The 24,340-nt window shown below is 44.5% G+C and overlaps 1 protein-coding gene across 5 annotated transcripts in view; it reads left to right on the top strand.

Moving 5' to 3' along the window:
* Positions 1–24,340, top strand: part of LOC137314431 (coiled-coil domain-containing protein 178) — a 363,911-nt gene that overhangs the window by 66,720 nt on the left and 272,851 nt on the right. For all 5 annotated transcript variants that reach the window (XM_067979795.1, XM_067979798.1, XM_067979796.1 and 2 more), the window contains exons 10-11: positions 6,138–6,291; positions 20,391–20,486. In XM_067979795.1, coding sequence (XP_067835896.1) covers positions 6,138–6,291; positions 20,391–20,486 — 250 coding nt within the window. The remainder of the gene's footprint in view (positions 1–6,137; positions 6,292–20,390; positions 20,487–24,340) is intronic.

The following is a 24,340-nucleotide window of genomic DNA, read 5'->3' as shown; positions in this document are numbered from 1 at the left end:
TGCTTGCTGCACCTGCATGTTTGCTTTCAGTGACTGGTGTACAAGGACACCCAGGTCCCTTTGTACATCAACATTCCCCAATCTATCACCATTTAAATAATACTCTGCCTTTCTGTTTTTCCTTCCAAAGTGGATAACTTCATATTTATCCACATTATACTGCATCTGCCATATATTTGCGCACTCACTCAACTTGTCTAAATTGCCTTGAAGCCTCTTTGCATCCTCCTCACAACTCACGATCCCACCTAGTTTTGTGTTGTCAGCAAACTTGGAAATATTACATTTTGTTCCCTCATCCAAATCATTGATATATATTGTGAATAGCTGGGTCCCAAGAACTGATCCCTTTTTTCTAGCACAGAGCTTCACACACCAGGAACAAATAACAGAAACGTTTTCTGATATTAATTTCTGGTGCGAAGCTCTGCGTCAGGAGCATTGAAGGCAAAATTGTCATTCTGATTTGTTTCTGGAACGTGTAGATTTAATTTAGGCTATTTCACATTAATGGAAAAAGTTGTAAGTGGTCGCATTTCAAGCAAAAAATATTAACCAGCCAAAAACAACTTACATACCAATGAAAGAAAAAGAAAGAAATTGTATTTATATAGTGCCTTTCACGACCTCAGGACATCCCCAAGTGCTTTACAGCTAATTAATTACTTTTGAACCGCTGTCACTGTTGTAATGTAGGAAACATGGCAGCCAATTTATGCACAGCAATGTCCCCCACTCAGCAACGTGATAATGACCAGAGAATCTCTTTTTTTAGTCGTGTTGGTTGAGGGATAAATATTGGCCAGAACACCAGGAAGAACTCTCCTGCTCTTCTTTGTGGGGGAGGAGCTAAATACGATTAAAATCACTAAGGAATTGGTACTCAGTAAATTAATGGGACTCAAGGCGGATAAATCCCCTGGACCTGATGGCTTACATCCTAGGGTCTTCAGGGAAGTGGCAGTAGGGATTGTGGATGCTTTGGTAATAATTTTCCAAAATTCTCTGGCCTCGGCAAAGGTCCCGGCAGATTGGAAAACTGCTAATGTAACACCCTTATTTAAAAAGGGTAGTAGGCACACCCTTATTTAAAAAGGGTAGTAGGCAGAAGGCTGGAAATTATAGACCAGTTAGCCCAACATCTGTGGTGGGTAAAATTTTGGAGTCTATTATTAAGGAGACAGTAGCGGAACATTTGGATAAACATAATTTAATAGGACAAAGTCAGCATGGCTTTACGAAGGGGAAGTCATGTCTGACAAATTTGCTTGAGTTCTTTGAGGATATAACGTACAGGGTGGATAAAGGGGAACCAGTGGACGTAGTGTATTTGGACTTCCAGAAGGCATTCGACAAGGTGCCACATAAAAGATTATTGCTCAAGATAAAGAATCACTGGATTGGGGGTAATATTCTGGCATGGGTGGAGGATTGGTTATCTAACAGGAAGCAGAGAGTTGGGATAAATGGTACATTCTCGGACTGGCAACCTGGAGCCAGTGGTGTTCCGCAGGGGTCGGTGCTGGGTCCCCAACTCTTTACAATCTATATTAACGATTTTGAGGAGGGGACCGAGTGTAACATATCAAAGTTTGCAGATGATACAAAGATGGGAGGGAAAGTCGAGAGTGAGGAGGACATAAAAAACCTACAAGAGGATATAGACAGGCTGGGTGAGTGGGCGGAGATTTGGCAGATGCAATACAATATTGGAAAATGTGAGGTTATGCACTTTGGCAGGAAAAATCGGAGAGCAAGTTATTATCTTAATGGCGAGCAACTGGAAAGTACTGCAGTACAAAGGGATCTGGGGGTCCTAGCGCAAGAAAATCAAAAAGTTAGTTTGCAGGTGCAGCAGGTGATCAAGAAGGCCAACGGAATGTTGGCTTTTATTGCTAGGGGGATAGAATATAAAGACAGGGAGGTATTGCTGCAGTTATATAAGGTATTGGTGAGACCGCACCTGGAATACTGCATACAGTTTTGGTCTCCATACTTAAGAAAAGACATACTTGCTCTCGAGGCAGTACGAAGAAGGTTCACTTGGTTAATCCCGGGGATGAGGGGGTGGACATATGAGGAGAGGTTGAGTAGATTGGGACTCTACTCATTGGAGTTCAGAAGAATGAGAGGCGATCTTATTGAAACATATAAGATTGTGAAGGGGCTTGATCGGGTGGATGCGGTAAGGATGTTCCCAAGGATGGGTGAAACTAGAACTAGGGGGCATAATCTTAGAATAAGGGGCTGCTCTTTCAAAACTGAGATGAGGAGAAACTTCTTCACTCAGAGGGTAGTAGGTCTGTGGAATTTGCTGCTCCAGGAAGCTGTGGAAGCTACATCATTAAATAAATTTAAAACAGAAATAGACAGTTTCCTAGAAGTAAAGGGAATTAGGGGTTACGGGGAGCGGGCAGGAAATTGGACATGAATTTAGATTTGAGGTTAGGATCAGATCAGCCATGATCTTATTGAATGGCGGAGCAGGCTCGAGGGGCCGATTGGCCTACTCCTGCTCCTATTTCTTATGTTCTTATGTTCTTTGAAATTGTGCCACCGGATCTTTTACGTCCACCTGAGAGGGCAGATGGCGCCTCAGATTAACGTCTCACCCAAAAGATCGCACCTCCAACACTGCAGCTCTCTCTCAGTACTGCACTGCAGCATCAGCCTGGATTATGTGCTCAAGTCTCTGGAATGGAATTTGAACCAACAATCTCCGATTCAGAGGCGAGAGTGCTACCACTGAGCCACAGCTGACACCAATGTGATGTTACCACTAAGGGTGCATCCCGAGCACCCACCAGTCGGGGAATTCAGTGATTCGCATGGAGGGTGCCTGCTTCTGGGGTGTTTGGGATGCCAGGTGTGTCCCAAGGCCAGGAAGCCAGTTTTTTTTTTCAAAAAATATACTTTATTCATAAAATTTGCAGCAGTTCATACAATACAGTTCTCATATCAAATTCCAAACATACACAATATCGATTATGCAATTTGCAGGTTACATCAAGTACAGTTCAATGAAACACATTGGACATCATTACAGTTCATAACACTCTAGTGTGCCTCATTGCATCACAATCAATGCAGGTGATTCATTACAGATTCATTGCAGATTTGTTGCGGGTACATTACATCAATTTTGAATTTTACATTCTGCCCGAGGGGGTTTTTCCCTGATTGCAGCCCCTCGGTATACAATGGCGGGAAGGCTCTAAACGGTTGCCTTTCCCCATAGAGCCTTTGCGGCGGCCGCACCCATCCTCAGTGCGTCCCTCAGCACGTAGTCCTGGACCTTGGAATGTGCCAGTCTGCAACACTCGGTCGAGGACAGCTCCTTGTACTGGAAGACCAGCAAGTTTCGGGCAGACCAAAGGGCGTCTTTCACCGAGTTGATGGTCTTCCAGCAGCAGCTGATGTCCGTCTCAGTGTGCGTCCCCGGGAACAGCCCGTAGAGCACAGAATCCTGTGTTACGGAACTGCTCGGGACGAACCTGGACAGATACCACTGCATCTCTCTCCAGACCTTCTTTGCAAAGGCACATTCCAGAAGGAGATGGGTGACGGTCTCGTCTCCACCGCAGCCTCCTCTGGGACAGCGCACGGTGGCGCTGAGAGTCCGGGAGTACATGAAGGATCTGACGGGAAGGGCCCTTCTCACCACCAGCCAAGCTAGGTCTTGGTGCTTGTTTGAAAGCTCTGGCGATGAGGCGTTCTGCCAAATGACATTGACAGTCTGCTCGGGGAACCAACCGACAGGATCCACCATCTCCTTTTCCCGCATGGTCTCGAGGACGTTACGTGCGGACCACTTGCTGATCGCCTTGTGGTCAAAGGTGTTTTTCTGCACAAACTTTTCGGAAACCAGTACACCTTGTTTCACTAGGCATACCACCACCCAGCGGATTCCGAGGACAGAAACGAGAAAACCCCAGGCCTAGGAGAACCTCTTCTTGGCCATATCCTCACTGATGCAGGTGACCTTGTTTGGGGTGGGCGGAGGCATTTGATAAGGTTCCACAAAAGAGATTATTATCAAAAATGAAAGCGCACGGAATTAGAGGTAACCTTGTGACATGGGTTGGTAATTGGTTAGGAGGCAGAGAATAGGGACAAAGGGAATGTTCTCTGATTGGTGGGATGTGATAAGTGGTGTTCCCCAGGGATGTGCACTGGGTTTCAGCTATTCGCCATATCTATTAATGACTTGGATGATGGTGTAGCGAGTTGTATATTCAGATTTACAGACAGCACTAATTTGGAGACAAAGTAAGTTGTGTAGATGGGAGCAGGAAGTTACAAAGGGATATAGACAGACTAAGTGAGTGGGCAAAACTATAGCAGATGGAGTTCAATGTGGGGAAGTGTAATGTCATCCAATTTGCATCTGAGAAAGTCACATCGGAATATTTTCTTAATGGTGAGAGACTAGGAGCTGTTGAGGAGCAAAGGGATTTAGGTGTCCACGTACACAAAATATTAAAAGCTAGTGCACAGGTAGAAAAAGCAATTAATAAGGCTTTTGGAATGTTGGCCTTTATCTCAAGAGGGTTGGGATACAAAAGTGAGGATGAGTGATGATTCAGTAGTACCGAGCCTTGGTCAGACCCCATCTGGTGTTCAGTTTTGGGTCCCAAACAGGAAAGTTATATTAACCTTAGAAGGGGTACAGTGCAGGTTCACCAGAATGATATTGGAGCTTAAAGAGTTAAATAGTGAGGACAGGTTGCATAAACTTGGTTTGTATTCCTTTGAGTTCAGAAGGTTGAAGGGTAATTTAATTGAGATGTTTAAAATTAGAGCTAAGTCATTTCGGAGTGAAATCAGTGAAAAGCTGGAACTCTCTTCCCCAAAAGGCTGTGGATGCTGGGGCAATTGAAATTTTCAAAACTGAGATCAATAAAATTTTGTTAGGTAAGGATGTCAAGGGATATGGAGAAAAGTTGGGTAAATGGAGTTGAGGTACAGATCAACCATGATCTAATAGAATGGCAGAATAGGCTCGAGGGGCTGAATGGCCCACCGTTCCTACGTTTCTATGTCCCACCCCCAAATGAGGCCCTGCGGAAACTGTCGGGGAAGGCCAGGAGCTGAATTACCTGAGTGTTGGCCTAATTTCTGGTCATTTACAGTGGGAATGTGCAAATTTTCAGCCGCAGTATTTCCTGTGGTTTAAAAGACCAGTGTAGAAAAATTCTGTATTTTAGTTCATATTCTGTTCATTAATAACTTGGGGTCAAAGGAAGCTATCTTAATATAAGACTCCCACTCAGATTTTATTGTAACACACAAAAGAGTGATAGTAATTAAATATTATTGTAACACTATAGCTATTGTAAGACAAATCAATTTTCACACAATTAGCAAGACTGTCGAAATATTTTGATTTTCAGCAGCAGCAGTATATTTTCTTAGAGTGGTATATTCATTCTTGAATTTATGGGAGTTCCTTCTATAACAAAGTTATCACTTATAAGGACACTTTTTATTCTTTGTACAGAGAGCTTTGCTGGGTGATACATTACTAAGCTCACGGCAGTTTACAGCTGGTATTTCATTCATTTCCAATTCCAAGAACTTAGTGTAAATTGATTAAAAGTGAATTTGGTTATGTCTCTCCCCCCGCCCCCCCCTCCAACTCACCAGCACTCATTTGGGGAAGAAGAGCACAAAGAAGTATGGTTTAATGTTATAACATCAGTAAATGATGAACTGATGTGTTAATATTAATGCCTTTTGTGTTGCAAACAAATGAAGAATTGTTTGCTAAACACTTTTTTCATGAACGCAGTGACCTATTTAACCATTGTTTATATGACGAAGGGCTGGTCAGAGCAGCGTATACTGAAAATACTATTAAAGGATGAACATATTACAAAAAGCAGCACATAACTTACAATTATGTGTGTGTCTGTTTTTTGTGATAGCCCTAGATATTTAGTTGAAGATCATTGTTTGATATTAAGATAATCCGTATTATTTGAATTATGAATTGTTCATTTTGTTAGGTAATAATTTCATTTTTTTGTACTGAACCTTTTGCGGAATCTGTGAAAAAAATGTTTCTGTGCAAGAGAGAAAAAGGTTTATACAAGCTTCATAACTGCTTTATAACACTCAATCTTTCTATTTAATAGAATGGACACCATCAATGCCGAAGCTCTCTTTAATATTTATACTACTCAGGAGAGAAAAACTCAGGATCAGCTTGCAGAAGCAGAAAGATCATACAACCAACTTATTAATGAACGTGTTGATTTGGATCAGCAGAAAACAATCAGGGCAGACAATGTAAGTTTTTTATTTGTTTTTTCTCAGGTCGATTTCCTGAATGTGCACTTCCAGCGGGGAGCGGACCCATGATTTCCTGATATGCGCTCCCACCATCTGAGGCTCCGTGCCAGGAGCGTAATTTCACAAAATCAGATCTAATTAGTCAATTCTAAAGCCACCAGATTTGAAAGTAAGAAATGGCTGTCTTTTAAAGTCCGAAATACTTACTAAATCATCTTGAAAGAAATAATGGCCGGGAATTCCCTCAGAGCTGCTCCCGCTCCATTACTGTACATTCATCATCGCTACAAAAAGTCATAATAAGAATAAAACCGGATGGACCACCCGGCATCGGATCACTAGGCACTGGACACGACAATGGCAAACCAAGCCCAGTCGACCCTGCAAAGTCCTCCTCACTAACATCTGGGGACTTGTGCCAAAATTGGGAGATGTGTCCCACAGACTAGTCAAGCAACAGCACTGACATAGCCATACTCTCAGAATCATACCTTTCAGCCGATGTCCCAGACTCTTCTTTCACCATCCCTGGGTATGTCCTGTCCCACCAGCAGGACAGACCCACCAGAGGTGGCGGTACAATGATATACAGTCAGGAGGGAGTGGCTCTGGGAGTCCTCAACATTGACTCTGGACCCCATGAAATCTCAAAGCATCAGGTCAAACATGGGCAAGGAAACCTCCTGCTGATTCCCACCTACCGCCCTCCCTCAGCTGATGAATTAGTCCTCCTCCATGATGAGCACCACTTGGAGGAAGCACTGAGGGTAGCAAGGGCACAGAATGTACTCTGGGTGGGGGACTTCAATGTCCATCACCAAGAGTGGCTTGGTAGCACCACGACTGACCAAGCTGGCCGAGTCCTGAAGGACATAGCTGCCAGATTGGGCCTGCAGCAGGTGGTGAGCGAACCAACACAAGGGAAAAACCGACTTGACCTCATTCTCACCAATCTACCTGTCGCAGATGCATCTGTCCATGACAGTATTGGTAGGAGTGACTACCGCACAGTCCTCGTGTAGACGAAGTCCCATCTTTGCACTGAAGACACCATCCAACGTGTTGTGTGGCACTACCACCGTGCTAAATGGGATAGATTCAGAACAGATCTAGCAGCTCAAAACTGGACATCCATGAGATGCTGTGGGCCATCAGCAGCAGCAGATTTGTATTCCAGCACAATCTGTAACCTCATGGCCCAGCATATTCCTCCCTCTACCATTACCAACAAGGCAGGGTATCAACCCTGGTTCAATGAGGAGTGTAGAAGAGCATGCAAGGAGCAGTACCAGGCATACCTAAAAATGAGGTGCCAACCTGGTGAAGCTACAACTCAGGACTACATGCATGCGAAACAGCAGAAGCAATATGCTATAGACAGAGCTAAGCGATTCCACAACCAACGGATCAGATCAAAGCTCTGCAGTTCTGCCACATCCAATTGTGAATGGTGGTGGACAACTAAACAACGAACGGGAGGAGGAAGCTCTGTAAACATCCCCATCCTCAATGATAGCAGAGTTCAGCATGTGAGTGCAAAAGACAAGGCTGAAGCATTTGCAACCATCTTCAGCCAGAAGTGCCGAGTGGATGATCCATCTCGGCCTCCTCCTGATATCCCCACCATCACAGAAGCCAGTCTTCAGCCAATTCGATTCACTCGACGTGAAATCACGGAACGGCTGAGTGCATTGGATGCAACAAAGGCGATGGGCCCCGACAACATCCTGGCTGTAGTGCTGATGACTTGTGCTACAAATCTAGCAGCGCCTCTAGCCAAACAGTTCCAGTACAGCGACAACACTGGCATCTACCCGACAATGTGGAAAATTGCCCAGGTATGTCCTGTCCACAAAAAGCAGGACAAATCCAATCTGGCCGATTACCGCCCGATCAGTCTACTCTCATTCATCAGCAAAGTGATGGAAGGTTTCGTCGACAGTGCTATCAAGTGGCACTTACTCACCAATAACCTGCTCACCGATGCTCAGTCTGGGTTCCGTCAGGACCACTCGGCTCCAAACCTCATTACAGCCTTGGTCCAAACATGGACAAAAGAGCTAAATTCCAGAGGTGAGGTGAGAGTGAGTGCCCTTGACGTCAAGGCAGCATTTGACCGAGTGTGGCACCAAGGAGCCCAAGTAAAATTGAAGTCAATGGGAATCAGGGAGAAAACTCTCCAGTGGCTATAATCATACCTAGCACAAAGGAAGATGGTAGTGGTTGTTGGAGGACAATCATCGCAGCCCCAGGATATTGCTGCAGGAGTTCCTCAAGGCAGTGTCCTAGGCCCAACCATCTTCAGCTGCTTCATCAATGACCTTCCCTCCATCATAAGGTCAGAAATGGGGATGTTCGCTGATGATTGCACAGTGCTCAGTTCCATTCGTAACCCCTCAGATAATGAAGCAGTCCGTGCCCGCATGCAGCAAGACCTGAACAACATCCAGGCTTGGGCTGATAAGTGGCAAGTAACATTCGCACCAGATAAGTGCCAGGCAATGACCATCTTCAACAAATGTAAGGAATCTTACAACACCAGGTTATTTTCAAATAATACTGTTGGACTCTAACCTGGTGTTGTAAGATTCCTTACATTTGTCCACCCCAGTCCAACACCGGCATCTCCACATCATCTTCAACAACAGAGAGTCTAACCACCTCCGCTTGACAGTCAATGGCATTACCAATGCCGAATCCCCCACCACCAACATCCTGGGGGTCACCATTGACCAGAAACGTAACTGGACCAGCCACATAAATACTATGGCAGATCAGAGGCTAGGTATTCTGCGGTGAAACACAGAAACATAGAAAATAGGAGCACGAGTTGGCCATTCGGCCCTTCGGGCCTGCCCAGCCATTCAAAATGATCATGGCTGATTGTCTAACTCAGTACCCTGTTCCCGCTTTTTCCCCATATCCCTTGATCCCTTTAGCATTAAGAAATATATCTATCTCCTTCTTGAATACATCTAATGAATTGGCCTCCACTGCCTTCTGTGGTAGAGAATTCCACAGGTTCGCCACCCTCTGAGTGAAGAAATTTCTCCTCATCTCGGTTCCAAATGGCATACCCCGTATCCTTTTTTTAAAATTCGTTCATGGGATGTGGGCGTCGCTAGCGAGGCCGGCACTTATTGCCCATCCCTAATTGCCCTTGAGAAGGTGGTGGTGAGCCGCCTTCTTGAACCGCTGCAGTCCGTGTGGTGAAGGTTCTCACACAGTGCTGTTAGGAAGGGAGTTCCAGGATTTTGACCCAGCGACGATGAAGGAACGGCGATATATTTCCAAGTCGGGATGATGTGTGACTTGGAGGGGAACGTGCAGGTAGTAGTGTTCCCATGTACCTGCTGCTCTTGTCCTTCTAGGTGGTAGAGGTCGCAGGTTTGGGAGGTGCTGTCGAGGAAGCCTTGGCGAGTTGCTGCAGTGCATCCTGTGGATGGTACACACTGCAACCACTGTGCGCCGGTGGTGAAGGGAGTGAATGTTTAGGGTGGTGGATGGGGTGCCAATAAAGCGGGCTGCTTTGTCCTGGATGGTGTTGAGCTTCTTGAGTGTTGTTGGATCTGCACTCATCCAGGCAAGTGGAGAGTATTCCATCACACTCCTGACTTGTGCCTTGTAGATGGTGGAAAGGCTTTGGGGAGTCAGGAGGTGAGTCACTCGCCGCAGAATACCCAGCCTCTGACCTGCTCTCGTAGCCACAGTATTTATATGGCTGGTCCAGTTAAGTTTCTGGTCAATGGTGACCCCCAGGATGTTGATGGTGGGGGATTCAGCGATCGTAATGCCGTTGAATGTCAAGGGGAGGTGGTTAGACTCTCTCTTGGAGATGGTCATTGCCTGGCACTTGTCTGGCGCAAATGTTACTTGCCACTTATCAGCCCAAACCTGGATGTTGTCCAGGTCTTGCTGCATGCAGGCTCAGACTGCTTCATTATCTGAGGGGTTGCGAATGGAACTGAACACTGTGCAATCATCAGCGAACATCCCCATTTCTGACCTTATGATGGAGGGAAGGTCATTGATGAAGCAGCTGAAGATGGTTGTGCCGAGGACACTGCCTTGAGGAACTCCTGCAGCAATGTCCTGGGGCTGAGATAATTGGCCTCCAACAACCACTACCATCTTCCTTTGTGCTAGGTATGACTCCAGCCACTGGAGCGATTTCTCCCTGATTCCCATTGATTTCAATTTTACTGCGGCTCCATGGTGCCACACTTGGTCAAATGCTGCCCTGATGTCAAGGGCAGTCAGTCTCACCTCACCTGAGACTGTGAACCCTGGTTCTGGACTCCCCAGCCATCGGGAACATCCTCCCTGCATCTAGTCTGTCTAGTCCTGTTAGAATTTTATATGTTTCGATGAGATCACCTCTCATTCTTCTAAACTCTAGTGAATGTAGGCCTGGTCGACCCAATCTCTCCTCATACGTCAGTCCTGCCATCCCAGGACTCAGTCTGGTAAACCTTCGTTGCGCTCCCTCCATGGCAAGGACATCCTTCCTCAGATAAGGAGACCAAAACTACACACAATACTCCAGATGTGGTCTCACCAAGGCCCTGTAAATCTTCAGTAAGACATCCCTGTTCCTGTACTCAAATCCTCTTGCAATGAAGACCAACATACCATTCGTCTTCCTAACTGCTTGCTGTACCTGAATGCTCGTTTTCAGCGACTGGTGTGCAAGGACACCCAGGTCTCGTTGCACCTCCCCTTTTCCCAATCTATCACCATTCAGATAATAATCTGTCTTTCTGTTTTTACAACCAAAGTGGATAACCTCACATTTATCCACATTATACTGCATCTGCCATGTTCTTGCCCACTCACCCAACTTGTCTAAATCACATTGGAGCCTCTTTGCATCCTCATCACAGCTCACATTCCACCCCAGCTTTGTGTCATCTGCAAACTTGGAAACGTTACATTCCATTCCCTCATCCAAATCATTGATATATATTGTGAATAGCTGGGGCCCAAGCACTGATTCCTGCGGTACCCCACTAGTCACTGCCTGCCACCTGGAAAAAGACCCATTTATTCCGACTCTGTTTCCTGTCTGTCAACCAATTCTCAATCCATGCCAGTATATTCCCCCCAATCTTATGTGCTTTAATTTTGCACACTAACCTCTTGTGTGGGACCTTATCAAAAGCCTTCTGAAAATCCAAGTACACCACATGCGCTGGTTCTCCCCTATCTATTCTAGTTACATCCTCAAAATACTCCAGCATGATTTACCTTTCATAAACCCATGCTGACTTTGTCCTATCCCGTTAGTGCCTTCCAAGTGTCCTGTTTTCACATCCTTTGTTATAGACTCTAGCATTTTCTCCACTATTTTTCTTCGGCTAATTGGTCTGTCATTCCGTTTTTTCTCTCCCTCCTTTTTTAATAGTGGGGTTACATTTGCCACCCTCCAATCTGTAGGAACTGTTCCAGAGTCCATAGAATTTTGGAAGATAACCACCAATGCATCCATTATTTCCAGGGCCACTTCCTTTAGTATTCTGGGATGTAGATTATCAGGCCCTGGGGATTTGTCAGCCTTTTACCCCATTAATTTCCCTTGCACTATTTTTTTACCAATTCTGATTTCCTTCAGTTCCTCCCTCTCACTAGACCCTTGGTTCCCTAACATTTCCGGGAGGTTATTTGTGTCCTCCTTTGTGAAGACAGAACCAAAGTATGTGTTTAATTGTTCTGCCATTTCTTTGTTCCCCATTATAATTTCCCCCATTTCTGACTGTAAGGGACCTACATTTGTCTTCACTAATCTTTTTCTCTTGACCTATTCATAGAAGCTTTTACAGTCAGTTTTTATGTTCCCTGCTAATTTACTCTCATACTCTATTTTTCCCCTCTTAATCAATCTCTTTGTCCTCCTTTGCTGAATTCTAAACTGCTCCCAATCCTCAGGCTTGCCGCTTTTTCTGGCAATTTTATATGTCTCCTCTTTGGATATGAATGTAAAAGGTATGATCAGTAAGTTCGCTGATGATACAAAAATTGGTAGGGTGGTAAATAGCGAGGAGGATAGCCTCAGTCTGCAGGACGATATAGATGGGTTGGTCAGATGGGCGGAACAGTGGCAAATGGAATTTAACCCGGAAAAGTGCGAGGTGATGCACTTTGGAGGGACTAACAAGGCAAGGGAATACACAATGAATGGGAGGACCCTAAGCAAGACAGAGGGTCAGAGGGATCTTGGTGTGCAAGTTCACAGATCCCTGAAGGCGGCGGAACAGGTAGATAAGGTGGTAAAGAAGGCATATGGGATACTTGCCTTTATTAGCTGAGGCATAGAATATAAGAGCAAGGAGGTTATGATGGAGCTGTATAAAACACTGGTTAGGCCACAGCTGGAGTACTGTGTGCAGTTCTGGTCGCCACACTACAGGAAGGATGTGATCGCTTTGGAGAGGGTGCAGAGGAGATTCACCAAGATGTTACCAGGGCTGGAGCGCTTCAGCTATGAAGAGAGACTGGGAAGATTGGGTTTGTTTTCCTTGGAGCAGAGGAGGCTGAGGGGGGACATGATTGAGGTGTACAAAATTATGAGGGGCACAGATAGGATAGATACTGAGGAGCTTTTTCCCTTCGTTGAGGGTACTATAACAAGGAGACATAGATTCAAGGTAAAAGGCGGGAGGTTTAGAGGGGATTTGAGAAAGAACTTTTTCACCCAGAGGGTGGTTGGAGTCTGGAACTCACAAAGGGTTGTGGAGGCAGGAACCCTCACAACATTCAAGAAGCATTTGGATGAGCACTTGAAATGCCATAGCATACAAGGCTACGGACCAAATGCTGGAATATGGGATTAGATTAGACAGGGCTGATGGCCGGCGCGGACACGATGGGCCGAAGGGCCTCTATCCGTGCTGTATAACTCTATGACTATGACTATGACTAACACTATCCCTAATTTCTTTTATAAGCCACGGTTAAGCCACCTTTCCTGCTTTATTTTTGCGCCAGACAGGAATGAATAATTGTTGTAATTCCTGCACACGTTCTTTAAATATTAGCCATTGCCGATCGACCTTCATCCCTTTTAGTAAAGTTCCCCAATCTATCCTAGCCAACTCACACCTCATACTTTCGTAATTTCCTTTATTTAGATTCAGGACCCTAGTTTCGAATTCCACTACTTTACTCTCCATCTTAATGAGGAATTCTATCACGTTATGGTCACTCTTTCCTCAGGGACCCCGCACAATAAGATTGTTAATTAATCCTTTCTCATTGCACAATATCCAGTCCAGGATCGCCTGAGACTCCAGGATGGTATGTTGCCTCCCTGGTGCAAGGGTCAAGGATGTCTCGGAGCGGCTGCAGGACATTCTGGAGGGGGAGGGTGAACAGCCAGTTGTCGTGGTGCATATAGGCACCAACGATATAGGTAAAAAACAGGATGAGGTCCTACAAGCTGAATTTAGGGAGTTAGGAGTTAAACTAAAGAGTAGGACCTCAAAGGTAGTAATCTCAGGATTGCTACCAGTGCCACGGGTTAGTCAGAGTAGGAATGACAGGATAGCTAAGATGAATACGTGGCTTGAGAGATGGTGCAAGCTGGAGGGATTCAAATTCCTGGGCCATTGGAACCGGTTCTGGGGGAGGTGGGACCAGTACAAATTGGACGGTCTGCATCTGGGCAGGACTGCAACCAATGTCCTAGGGGGAGTGTTTGCCAGTGCTGTTGGGGAGGGTTTAAACTAATGTGGCAGGGGGATGGGAACCGATGCAGGAAGTCAGTGGGAAATAAAGTGGTGACAGAAACAAAACGCAGTAAGGGAGAGTGTACAGAACATGACCGGACAGATGGTCTGAGAAAGCAGGGCAAAGACCAAGGGAAGTCTAGATTAAACTGCATTTATTTCAATGCAAGAAGTCTGATGGGCAAGGCAGATGAACTCAGGGCATGGATGGGTACATGGGACTGGGATGTTATAGCTATTACTGAAACATGGCTAAGGGAGGGGCAGGACTGGCAGCTCAATGTTCCAGGGTACAGATGCTATAGGAAAGATAGAGCAGGAGGTAAGAGAGGAGGGGGAGTTGCGTTCTTGATTAGGGAGAACATCACGGCAGTAGTGAGAGGGGATATATCCGAGGGTTCGCCCACTGAGTCCATATGGGTAGAACTGAAAAATAAGAAGGGAGAGATCACTTTGATAGGATTGTACTACAGACCCCCAAATAGTCAACGGGAAATTGAGGAGCAAATATGTAAGGAGATTACGGACAGCTGCAAGAAAAATAGGGTGGTAATAGTAGGGGACTTTAACTTTCCCAACATTGACTGGGACAGCCATAGCATTAGGGGCTTGGATGGAGAGAAATTTGTTGAGTGTATTCAGGAGGAATTTCTCATTCAGTATGTGGATGGCCCGACTAGAGAGGGGGCAAAACTTGACCTCCTCTTGGGAAATAAGGAAGGGCAGGTGACAGAAGTGTTAGTGAGGGATCACTTTGGGACCAGTGATCATAATTCCATTAGTTTTAAGATAGCTATGGAGAAGGATAGGTCTGGCCCAAAAGTTAAAATTCTAAATTGGGGAAAGGCCAATTTTGATGGTATTAGACAGGAACTTTCAGAAGTTGATTGGGAGAGTCTGTTGGCAGGCAAAGGGACGTCTGGTAAGTGGGAGGCTTTCAAAAGTGTGTTAACCAGGGTTCAGGGTAAGCACATTCCTTATAAAGTGAAGGGCAAGGCTGGTAGAAGTAGGGAACCTTGGATGACTCGGGAGATTGAGGCACTAGTCAAAAAGAAGAAGGAGGCATATGACATGCATAGGCAGCTGGGATCAAGTGGATCCCTTGAAGAGTATAGAGATTGCCGGAGTAGAGTTAAGAGAGAAATCAGGAGGGCAAAAAGGGGATATGAGATTGCTTTGGCAGATCAGGCAAAGGTGAATCCAAAGAGCTTCTACAAATACATAAAGGGCAAAAGGGTAACTAGGGAGAGAGTAGGGCCTCTTAAGGATCAACAAGGTCATCTATGTGCGGAACCACAAGAGATGGGTGAGATCCTGAATGAATATTTCACATCGGTATTTACGGTTGAGAAAGGCATGGATGTTAGGGAACTTGGGGAAATAAATAGTGATGTCTTGAGGAGTGTACATATTACAGAGAGGGAGGTGCTGGAAGTCTTAACGCGCATCAAGGTAGATAAATCTCCGGGACCTGATGAAATGTATCCCAGGACGTCATGGGAGGTTAGGGAGGAAATTGCGGGTCCCCTAGCAGAGATATTTGAATCATCCACCGCTACAGGTGAGGTGCCTGAAGATTGGAGGGTAGCAAATGTTGTGCCTTTGTTTAAGAAGGGCGGCAGGGAAAAGCCTGGGAACTACAGACCAGTGAGCCTGACATCTGTAGTGGGTAAGTTGTTAGAGGGTATTCTGAGGGACAGGATCTACAGGCATTTGGAGAGGCAGGGACTAATTAGGAACAGTCAGCATGGTTTTGTGAGAGGAAAATCATGTCTCACGAATTTGATTGAGTTTTTTGAAGGGGTAACCAAGAAGATAGATGAGGGCTGTGCAGTAGACGTGGTCTACATGGACTTCAGCAAAGCATTTGACAAGGTACCGCATGGTAGGTTGTTACATAAGGTTAAATCTCATGGGATCCAAGGTGAGGTAGCCAATTGGATACAAAATTGGCTTGACGACAGAAGACAGAGGGTGGTTGTCGAGGGTTGTTTTTCAAACTGGATGCCTGTGTCCAGCGGTGTGCCTCAGGGATCGGTGCTGGGTCCGCTGTTATTTGTTATTTATATTAATGATTTGGATGAGAATTTAGGAGGCATGGTTAGTAAGTTTGCAGATGACACCAAGATTGGTGGCATTGTGGACAGTGAAGAAGGTTATCTAGGATTGCAACGGGATCTTGATAAATTGGGCCAGTGGGCCGATGAATGGCAGATGGAGTTTAATTTAGATAAATGTGAGGTGATGCATTTTGGTAGATCGAATCGGGCCAGGACCTACTCCGTTAATGGTAGGGCGTTGGGGAGAGTTATAGAACAAAGAGATCTAGGAGTACAGATTCATAGCTCCTTGAAAGTGGAGTCACAGGTGGATAGGGTGGTGAAGAAGGCATTCAGCATGCTTGGTTTCATTGGTCAGAACATTGAATGCAGGAGTTGGGATGTCTTGTTGAAGTTGTACAGGGCATTGGTGAGGCCACACTTGGAGTACTGTGTACAGTTCTGGTCACCCTATTATAGAAAGGATATTATTAAACTAGAAAGAGTGCAGAAAAGATTTACTAGGATGCTACCGGGACTTAATGGTTTGACTTACAGGGAGAGGTTAGACAGACTGGGACTTTTTTCCCTGGAGAGTAGGAGGTTAAGGGGTGATCTTATAGAAGTCTATAAAATAATGAGGGGCATAGATAAGGTCGATAGTCAAAATCTTTTCCCAAAGGTAGGGGAGTCTATAACGAGGGGGCACAGATTTAAGGTGAGAGGGGAGAGATACAAAAGGATCCAGAGGGGCAATTTTTTCACTCAAAGGGTGGTGAGTGTCTGGAACGAGCTGCCAGAGGCAGTAGTAGAGGCGGGTACAATTTTGTCTTTTAAAAAGCATTTGGACAGTTACATGGGGAAGATGGGTATCGAGGGATATGGGCCAAGTGCAGGCAATTGGGACTAGCTTAGTGGTATAAACTGGGCGACATGGACATGTTGGGCCGAAGGGCCTGTTTCCATGTTGTAACTTCTATGATTCTATGATTCTATGATTCTATGGTTCCTCAACATATTGGTCTAGAAATCCATCACGTACACACTCCAGCAATGCCTCCCCCACAGTATTTTTACCAATTCGGTTTGACCAATCTATATGTATATTAAAGTCACCCATGATTATAGTTGTACCCTTCTTGCATGTGTCTCTAATTTCCTGTTTAATGCCCTCCCCTACATCTCCACTACTGTTTGGGGGCCTGTAGACAACCCCCACCAACCTTGGTTTTCCTGCCCCTTGGTTTTTCTTAGCTCCACCCATACAGATTTCACATCGTGATTTTCCGAGCCAATATCCTTCCTCACTATTGCATTGATTTCCTCCTTTACTAGCAAAGCTACCCCACCTCCTTTCCCTTTTTGCCTGTCCTTCCTAAATATTGAATACCCCTGAATGTTCAGTTCTCATCCTTGGTCACCCTGCAGCCATGTCTCTGTAATCGCAACTGTATCATCCCTGTTAATATCTATCTGCGCTGTTAATTCATCTACCTTGTTGCGAATGCTCCGCGCATTAAGACACAATGCCTTTAGACTTATCTTGTTAATATTGCTAGTCATCTTAGTATTATTTTGCACTATGGCCTTATTTGTTTTTCGCCCTTGTTTTCTCTGCCTTCCAGGATTGCTTCTTCCCTTTCTGTATTTTGTTTCTATCCTTGTTTCGCCTCCTCTGTCTCCCTGCTCAGGTTCCCATCCCCCTGCTATTTTAACCAAAATAGTGACTCACCTCCTGACTCCCCAAAGCCTCTGGAAGGCACAAGTCAGGAGTGTGATGGAATACTCTCCACTTGCCTGGATGAGTGCAGCTCCGACAACACTCAAGAAGCTCGACACCATCCAGGACAAAGCAGCCCGCTTGATTGGCACCCCATCCATCACCCTAAACATTCACTCCCTTCACCACCGCCGCACAGTGGCTGCAGTGTGTACCATCCACAGGATGCACTGCAGCAACTCGCCAAGGCTTCTTCGACAGCACCTCCCAAACCTGCGACCTCTACCACCTAGAAGGACAAGAGCAGCAGGTACATGGGAACAACACCACCTGCACGTTCCCCTCCAAGTCACACGCCATCCCGACTTGGAAATATATCGCCGTTCCTTTGTCACCGCTTGGTCAAAATCCTGGAACTCCCTACCTAACAGCACTGTGTGAGAACCTTCACCACACGAACTGCAGCAGTTAAAGAAGGCAGCTCACCACCACCTCCTCAAGGGCAATTAGGGATGGGCAATAAATGCTGGCCTTGCCAGCGACGCCCACACCCCATGAACTAATAAAAAAAAGTTATGATTGTAATTCTGGCCGGAACTTTCAACTTCAGTGAGGGCGTAAAACATGGGATATTGGATCAGGTTCCCGTTGTACAACTCGCCCATTGACATGGAAACATAAATTGGGCGGGGTATATAACAGGTGGCCGATCCAATATCACCTGTTTTACATCCCTGCTTAAGTGGTAAGATCTGGTGCCTGTTTACACGCAAAAATCGAGTTTCCGCCGCACTTCCAGCAAAGTTACGGCAACGATGCAGTCGCAGTTCTGAGGAAATGCCCAGTCATTTATGTCCTAAAAGTACCTATTGAATGGGAACTGTACCCTATTTGAAGGGTTTTGTACAGAAATCAAATTTGATTTCTAATATGGTTGCATTGTTCATAGTGAAATCCATTCATATTTGTATTCATTAAGTCTATTTATTATTATTTTAACGCAGCGTTTCCACCTCTGCTACAATTGAAGACAAAGGAATGTTAAAAAAATGCATTAATAGTCTGTCCGCTAATTTTGCCAACAGTAGTTTTTCGGCTGATGTAACAAGCTCATTCAATGACAAAATTTGCAGCACAAAGAAGGCCATTTGACCCATTACGCCTGTGCGAGTTCTCAGTCGTATTCCCCAGCCCTTTCCCCATATACCCTTTTAAATTTTTCTTTTTCAAATATTAATTCCTTTTTTAAAAGCTATTATGGATTCACCTTTCACCACTGTTTCTGTTATGCATTCCATCACCTAACAACCCTCTGTATAAGAACATTCTCCTAACCTCTCTCTTCATTCTTTTGGTGATATAGGAACATAGGAACAGGAGTAGGCCATTCAGCCCCTCGTGCCTGATCCGCCATTTGTGATCTAACTCCATATACCTGCCTTTGGCCCATATCCCTTAATACCTTTGGTTGCCAAAAAGCTATCTATCTCAGATTTAAATTTAGCAATTGAGCTCGTATCAATTGCCGTTTGCGGAAGAGAGTTCCAAACTTCTACAACCCTTTGTGTGTAGAAATGTTTTCTAATCTCGCTCCTGAAAGGTCTGGCTCTAATTTTTAGACTGTGCCCCCTACTCCTAAAATCCCCAACCAGCGGAAATAGTTTCTCTCTATCCACCCAATCTGTTCCCCTTAATATCTTATAAACTTCGATCAGATCACCCCTTAACCTTCGAAACTCTAGAGAATACAACCCTTAGTATACTATTTAGTTACTGACTTACCAACCTCTGGAAATAATTTTTCCTGATTTATCTTGTCAAACCCTTCATAATTTTAAACACCTGTATAAAGTCTAACATTCTCTAGTAATGAAAATAGCACCAGGTTTTCTAGTCTCTTGATAACTAAAACCTCTCATTCCTGGTATCATCTTGGTAAATCTTTCCATACCCCCTCCATGGCTTTGATACCTTTCCAAAAGTAAAGCATCAAAAACTAGACATAGTATTCTAACTGTGGCCTAACCAATGATTTGTATAGGTTTAGCATAACCTCTTTGCTTTTGTACTTGATCTTCTTATTTATAAAACCTAGGATCTCATATGCTTTTTTTAACAGCTTTATCAACTTGTCCCCACTTTTAAAATTTTTTATAGCTGAACCCCTAAGTCTCTCTGCTCCTCTACTCATTTTACAGTTTTACTACTTCGCCTATATTTCCTCTTCATCTTCCTCCCAAAATGTATCACATCACAGTGCTCTTATTAAATTTCATCTGATATCTATTTGCCCTATCTATTAACCTGCCCTATTATTATTTATGCCCTACTAACATAAATGCAATAATTTATTATTGTGGTCTAAATTACTTGACCTGCTAACATGTCTATGTTACATCTATTAGAACAGAATAATAGATTGTTGCATTTATGATGTACTGTTGGCTTATGATAAAATGACTAATGTCCTGGAGTTATGCAATTGATATTCATCTATTTCAAAATTTGTGAATTGCCTATTGAAAATAATTAAAACCGAACAATGTCTAAACACTTTAGCCTTAAGAGTTATAAAAGTTGGACTAATATTTATTACCCTGGATTTTTTTACAGGTTAAACAATTGAAAATTAATTATGCAGAAAAACAAGCTGCGATCAGTGTCCTGACAGAGGCTTGCATTGAACTTAAAAAAACTATTGAAGATAGAGTAAGAGACTACTATTCTCCATTGTTTTTATGTTCAAATGGAATTACAACTTAAACATGAAGCTATCTTTCTCTTTCAGATGTTGATGAACTTGTTATGCATTTCTAGCATTTTCTGTTTTTATTTCAAATTACCATCATTTGAGGTTTTCTTTTAAAAAAAATACCCATCCCATGCTTCTAGTGCAGAGTGGAAGTCAGAAATCGGGCTACAACACTGTTGTGGTAGTTTTCCATGTTTCGGTCAAGTGTGGCTCCCTGCTCAAGAGTGCAGGATTAGTGAATTTACCCTTATACCTCTACTTTTTCACATTCTGTGTATTCTGTTTAGAATGTTGTAGGACTTATAGCTTCGAAATTCTTGTCGACGTACTCATTTACAATGGTAGAATTGTGTGAGTGGGAGCATCAATTTCACAAGTTCCTGAATTAATGCACTTCCAGCCCGTTCAGCGCAGCATGAAAATTCCTGCAATACTTTCCCGCTGATGGCGAACATTCTCACGCACAATGTTTATTAACATTATGAATGCAAATCTGTTAAAGTATGCTACTTGAGGGAAGCAACTCCATTTATTTCCATTACTAAGTACTGCTTATGCAGTATACTAATCTAGCCCATGTCAAAAGGGTGTTAATGGCCATCCATGTTCTTGTATGTCAGGAACTGCTTCCTTAAAGTTGCAGCATTCATTTCTTTATGCTGCCACACACGTAAGCTATAGGAATTGTTTCAATTCTCCCCTCTAACTTGGTTTAATCGAGGAAGCACTGGCCATAATTTTCCAATCATCCATAGATACGGGGTGGTGCCAGTGGACTGGAGAATGCAAATGTTACACACTTGTTCAAAAAAGGGTGTAACAATAAACCCAGCAACTACAGGCCAGTCAGTTTAACCTCGGTAGTGGGGAAACTTTTAGAAACGATAATCCGGGACAAAATTAACAGTCATTTGGACAAGTGTGGATTAATTAAGGAAAGCCAGCACGGATTTGTTAAAGACACATCGTGTTTAACTAACTTGACTGAGCTTTTTGATGAGGTAACAAGAGAAGATTGATGAGGGCAATGCGGTTGATGTAGTGCATATGGACTTCCAAAAGGCGTTTGATAAAGTGCCGCATAATAGACTTGTCATCAAAGTTGGAGCCATGGAATAAAAGGGGCAGTGGCAGCATGGTTACGAAATTGGCTAAGTAACAGGAAACAGAGACTAGTGGCGAACGGTTGTTTTTCGGACTGGTGGGAGGTGTACAGTGATGTTCCCCAGGGGTCACTACTAGGACCATTGCTTTTCTTGATATATATTAATGACTTGGATTTGGGTGTATAGGGCACAATTTCAAAGTTTGCAGATGAAACAAAACTTGAAAGGGTAGTGAACAGTGAGGATGATAGTGATAGACTTCAAGAGAACATAGACAGGCTGGTGGCACGGGTGGACACGTGGCAGATGAAATTTAACACAGAAAAGTATGAAGTGATACATTTTTGTAGGAAGAATGAGGAGAGGCAATATAAACTAAAGGGTACAATTCTAAAAGGGATGCAGGAACAGAGAGGCCTGGGGGTATATGTGCACAAGTCGTTGAAGGTGGCAGGGCAGGTTGAGAAAGCAGTTAAGAAAGCATACGGAATCCTGGGCTTTATAAATAGAGGCATAGGGTACAAAAGCAAGGAGGATATGATAAACCTTTGTAAAACACTGGTTCGGCCATAACTGGAGTATTGTGTCCAATTCTGGGCACCACACTTCAGGAAAGATGTGAAGGCCTTAGAGAGGGTGCAGAAGAGATTTACTAGAATGATTCCAGGGATGAGGGACTTCAGTTACGTGGATAGACTGGAGAAGCTGGGGTTGTTCTCCTTAGAAGAGAGAAAGTTTTGAAGAGATTTGTTAGAGGTATTCAAAATCATGAAGGATCTAGACAGAGGAGATAGAGAGAAACTGTTCCCATTGGCGGAAGGGTCAAGAACCAGAGGACATAGATTTAAGGCGATTGGCAAAAGAACCAAAGGCGACATGAGGAAAACCATTTTTATACAGCGAGTGGTTATGATCTGGAATGCACTGCCTGAGGGTGTGGTGGAGGCAGATTCAATCGTGGCTTTCAAAAGGGAACTGGATAATTACTTGAAGGGAAAAAATTTCAAGGCTGCGGGGATCGGGCAGGGGAATGGGGCTAGCTAGATTGCTCTTGCAGAGAGCCGGCACAGACTCGATGGGCCAAATGGCCTCCTTCCGTACTGTAACCATTCTATCATTCTAGGTTGAAGAGAAAACAAAACAAGGATGCCAGAGATATCAGATAGCAATAGAAGTGAACAGAGCTCGTCTGCCCATATACTACCCACTGTAACTACAAATCCAGGTATGGCCACCTGACAATAGCTGAGCAGCACTGCCTCTTCAGCCTCAAGTTCACCAGGGAGGCAGTTACAGAGCTGTCCCATTGGCTCCAAGAAGGTCTGCAGCTAACCTTCACTGGGGGTGGGGGTGGGGGAAGACACAAATTCATGGGAAGGGCTGAGACCTGGTGCAGGACAGGAGGATATAAAATTCTCTGCTGCTTAAAGGAGCAATGGCAGTCCTGGAGGAAGCAGAAGAACTGGGAGAAGAGGATGGCAGCAAGGGAAAAGAGAAGGGTAACAACATCAGAATCAGTCCTGGATGCCCTACTGACCGAGATGCAGAGCAAGAGGGACACACTATTTTGGATCAATGACAGGTGAACCCTGAAGTCAGTGATTTCTGGAAAGTGGTGGCTGTGGTTGTCACTGCCACCTCCTTGTATCCTCGGACTCAGTTGTAGTGCCAGAAGAAGTTCGATGACCTAACCAGGACAGCAAAGGTAAGCTTACACCTACATTACCCTCCCATGAACTTTTTTTATTTATGTAGCACTCCTTCACTTTTTACTCTCACTGTGCTCAAAGCTGTAGCGTGCACCATTGATCCCTACTCTCATCACTCTTCCACCTGCAACCTACAAGTGTATCTTCCCTAACAGTGTATGAGAAGGTCTCCCTAACTTAACACACCTGTCCTTCCTGGTTTGTTGCCTCTGTCATTACCTATGTATCTAACTCTCATAGCAAGGTACTTTGCCCAGCCTGCAATGCTATGTACTCATATCTTTTTTCTTTTCTCTTATAGGTGACAGTGACCCATAACATCTGCGAATCTAATGCTACTGGGAAGGGAAAACTAGAAGGGCCTGTGGCGGCATGGGCCATCTGCAGCATCCCTGTCTTATGGTTTGGGAACACAGACACACTTGCGAACAACTTGATTGTGCTCCTCCAAATGCTGCACAGAACACCTCACGTTAGCCACCTAAAATTCCAATCTTTTGTACTCTGGATGAAACAGAGTAAGATGTCACTGAGGAGGAGATGAAACTGGGCTAGGCCCTTCAGCCTTTGTAAATCCTACCACATCCTTACCCACACCGTTATTCATCCTTTCTATCACAATCACTAGCCCAGAGAGATCCACTTGTGGGGAAGTAGTTAATGCTGATGAGGCTTTGTCACTGGGTGATACACAAAGCATGAGGGTGCAAGAGGAGTCGGTAGTGAAAGTGGAGTCTGACAGTGGTGACCAGAGGCTCAACAGATATCAGTTCCTGGGTGAAGTGCATGTAGACTCTGATCTCATGGATGCTGCTCTAAAAAGAAGAATGCTGGACAAGTATCATTCTTACATGGAGGTAATGTGGAGCATCTCAGAGGACACGAGGTAGATGACAGGTGTTACGGTGGAGTTCACTATCATCCTTGAGAGACCGTATGGAGAGAACCAGTTTCTGAGATCTTGGGGGAACCATATCTTAAAGGTTTCATGATCTC

The sequence above is a fragment of the Heptranchias perlo genome, chromosome 3 (assembly GCF_035084215.1).
Source record: "Heptranchias perlo isolate sHepPer1 chromosome 3, sHepPer1.hap1, whole genome shotgun sequence".
NCBI classification, from domain to species: domain Eukaryota; kingdom Metazoa; phylum Chordata; class Chondrichthyes; order Hexanchiformes; family Hexanchidae; genus Heptranchias; species Heptranchias perlo.
This window is presented reverse-complemented; position numbering and strand designations above follow the sequence as displayed.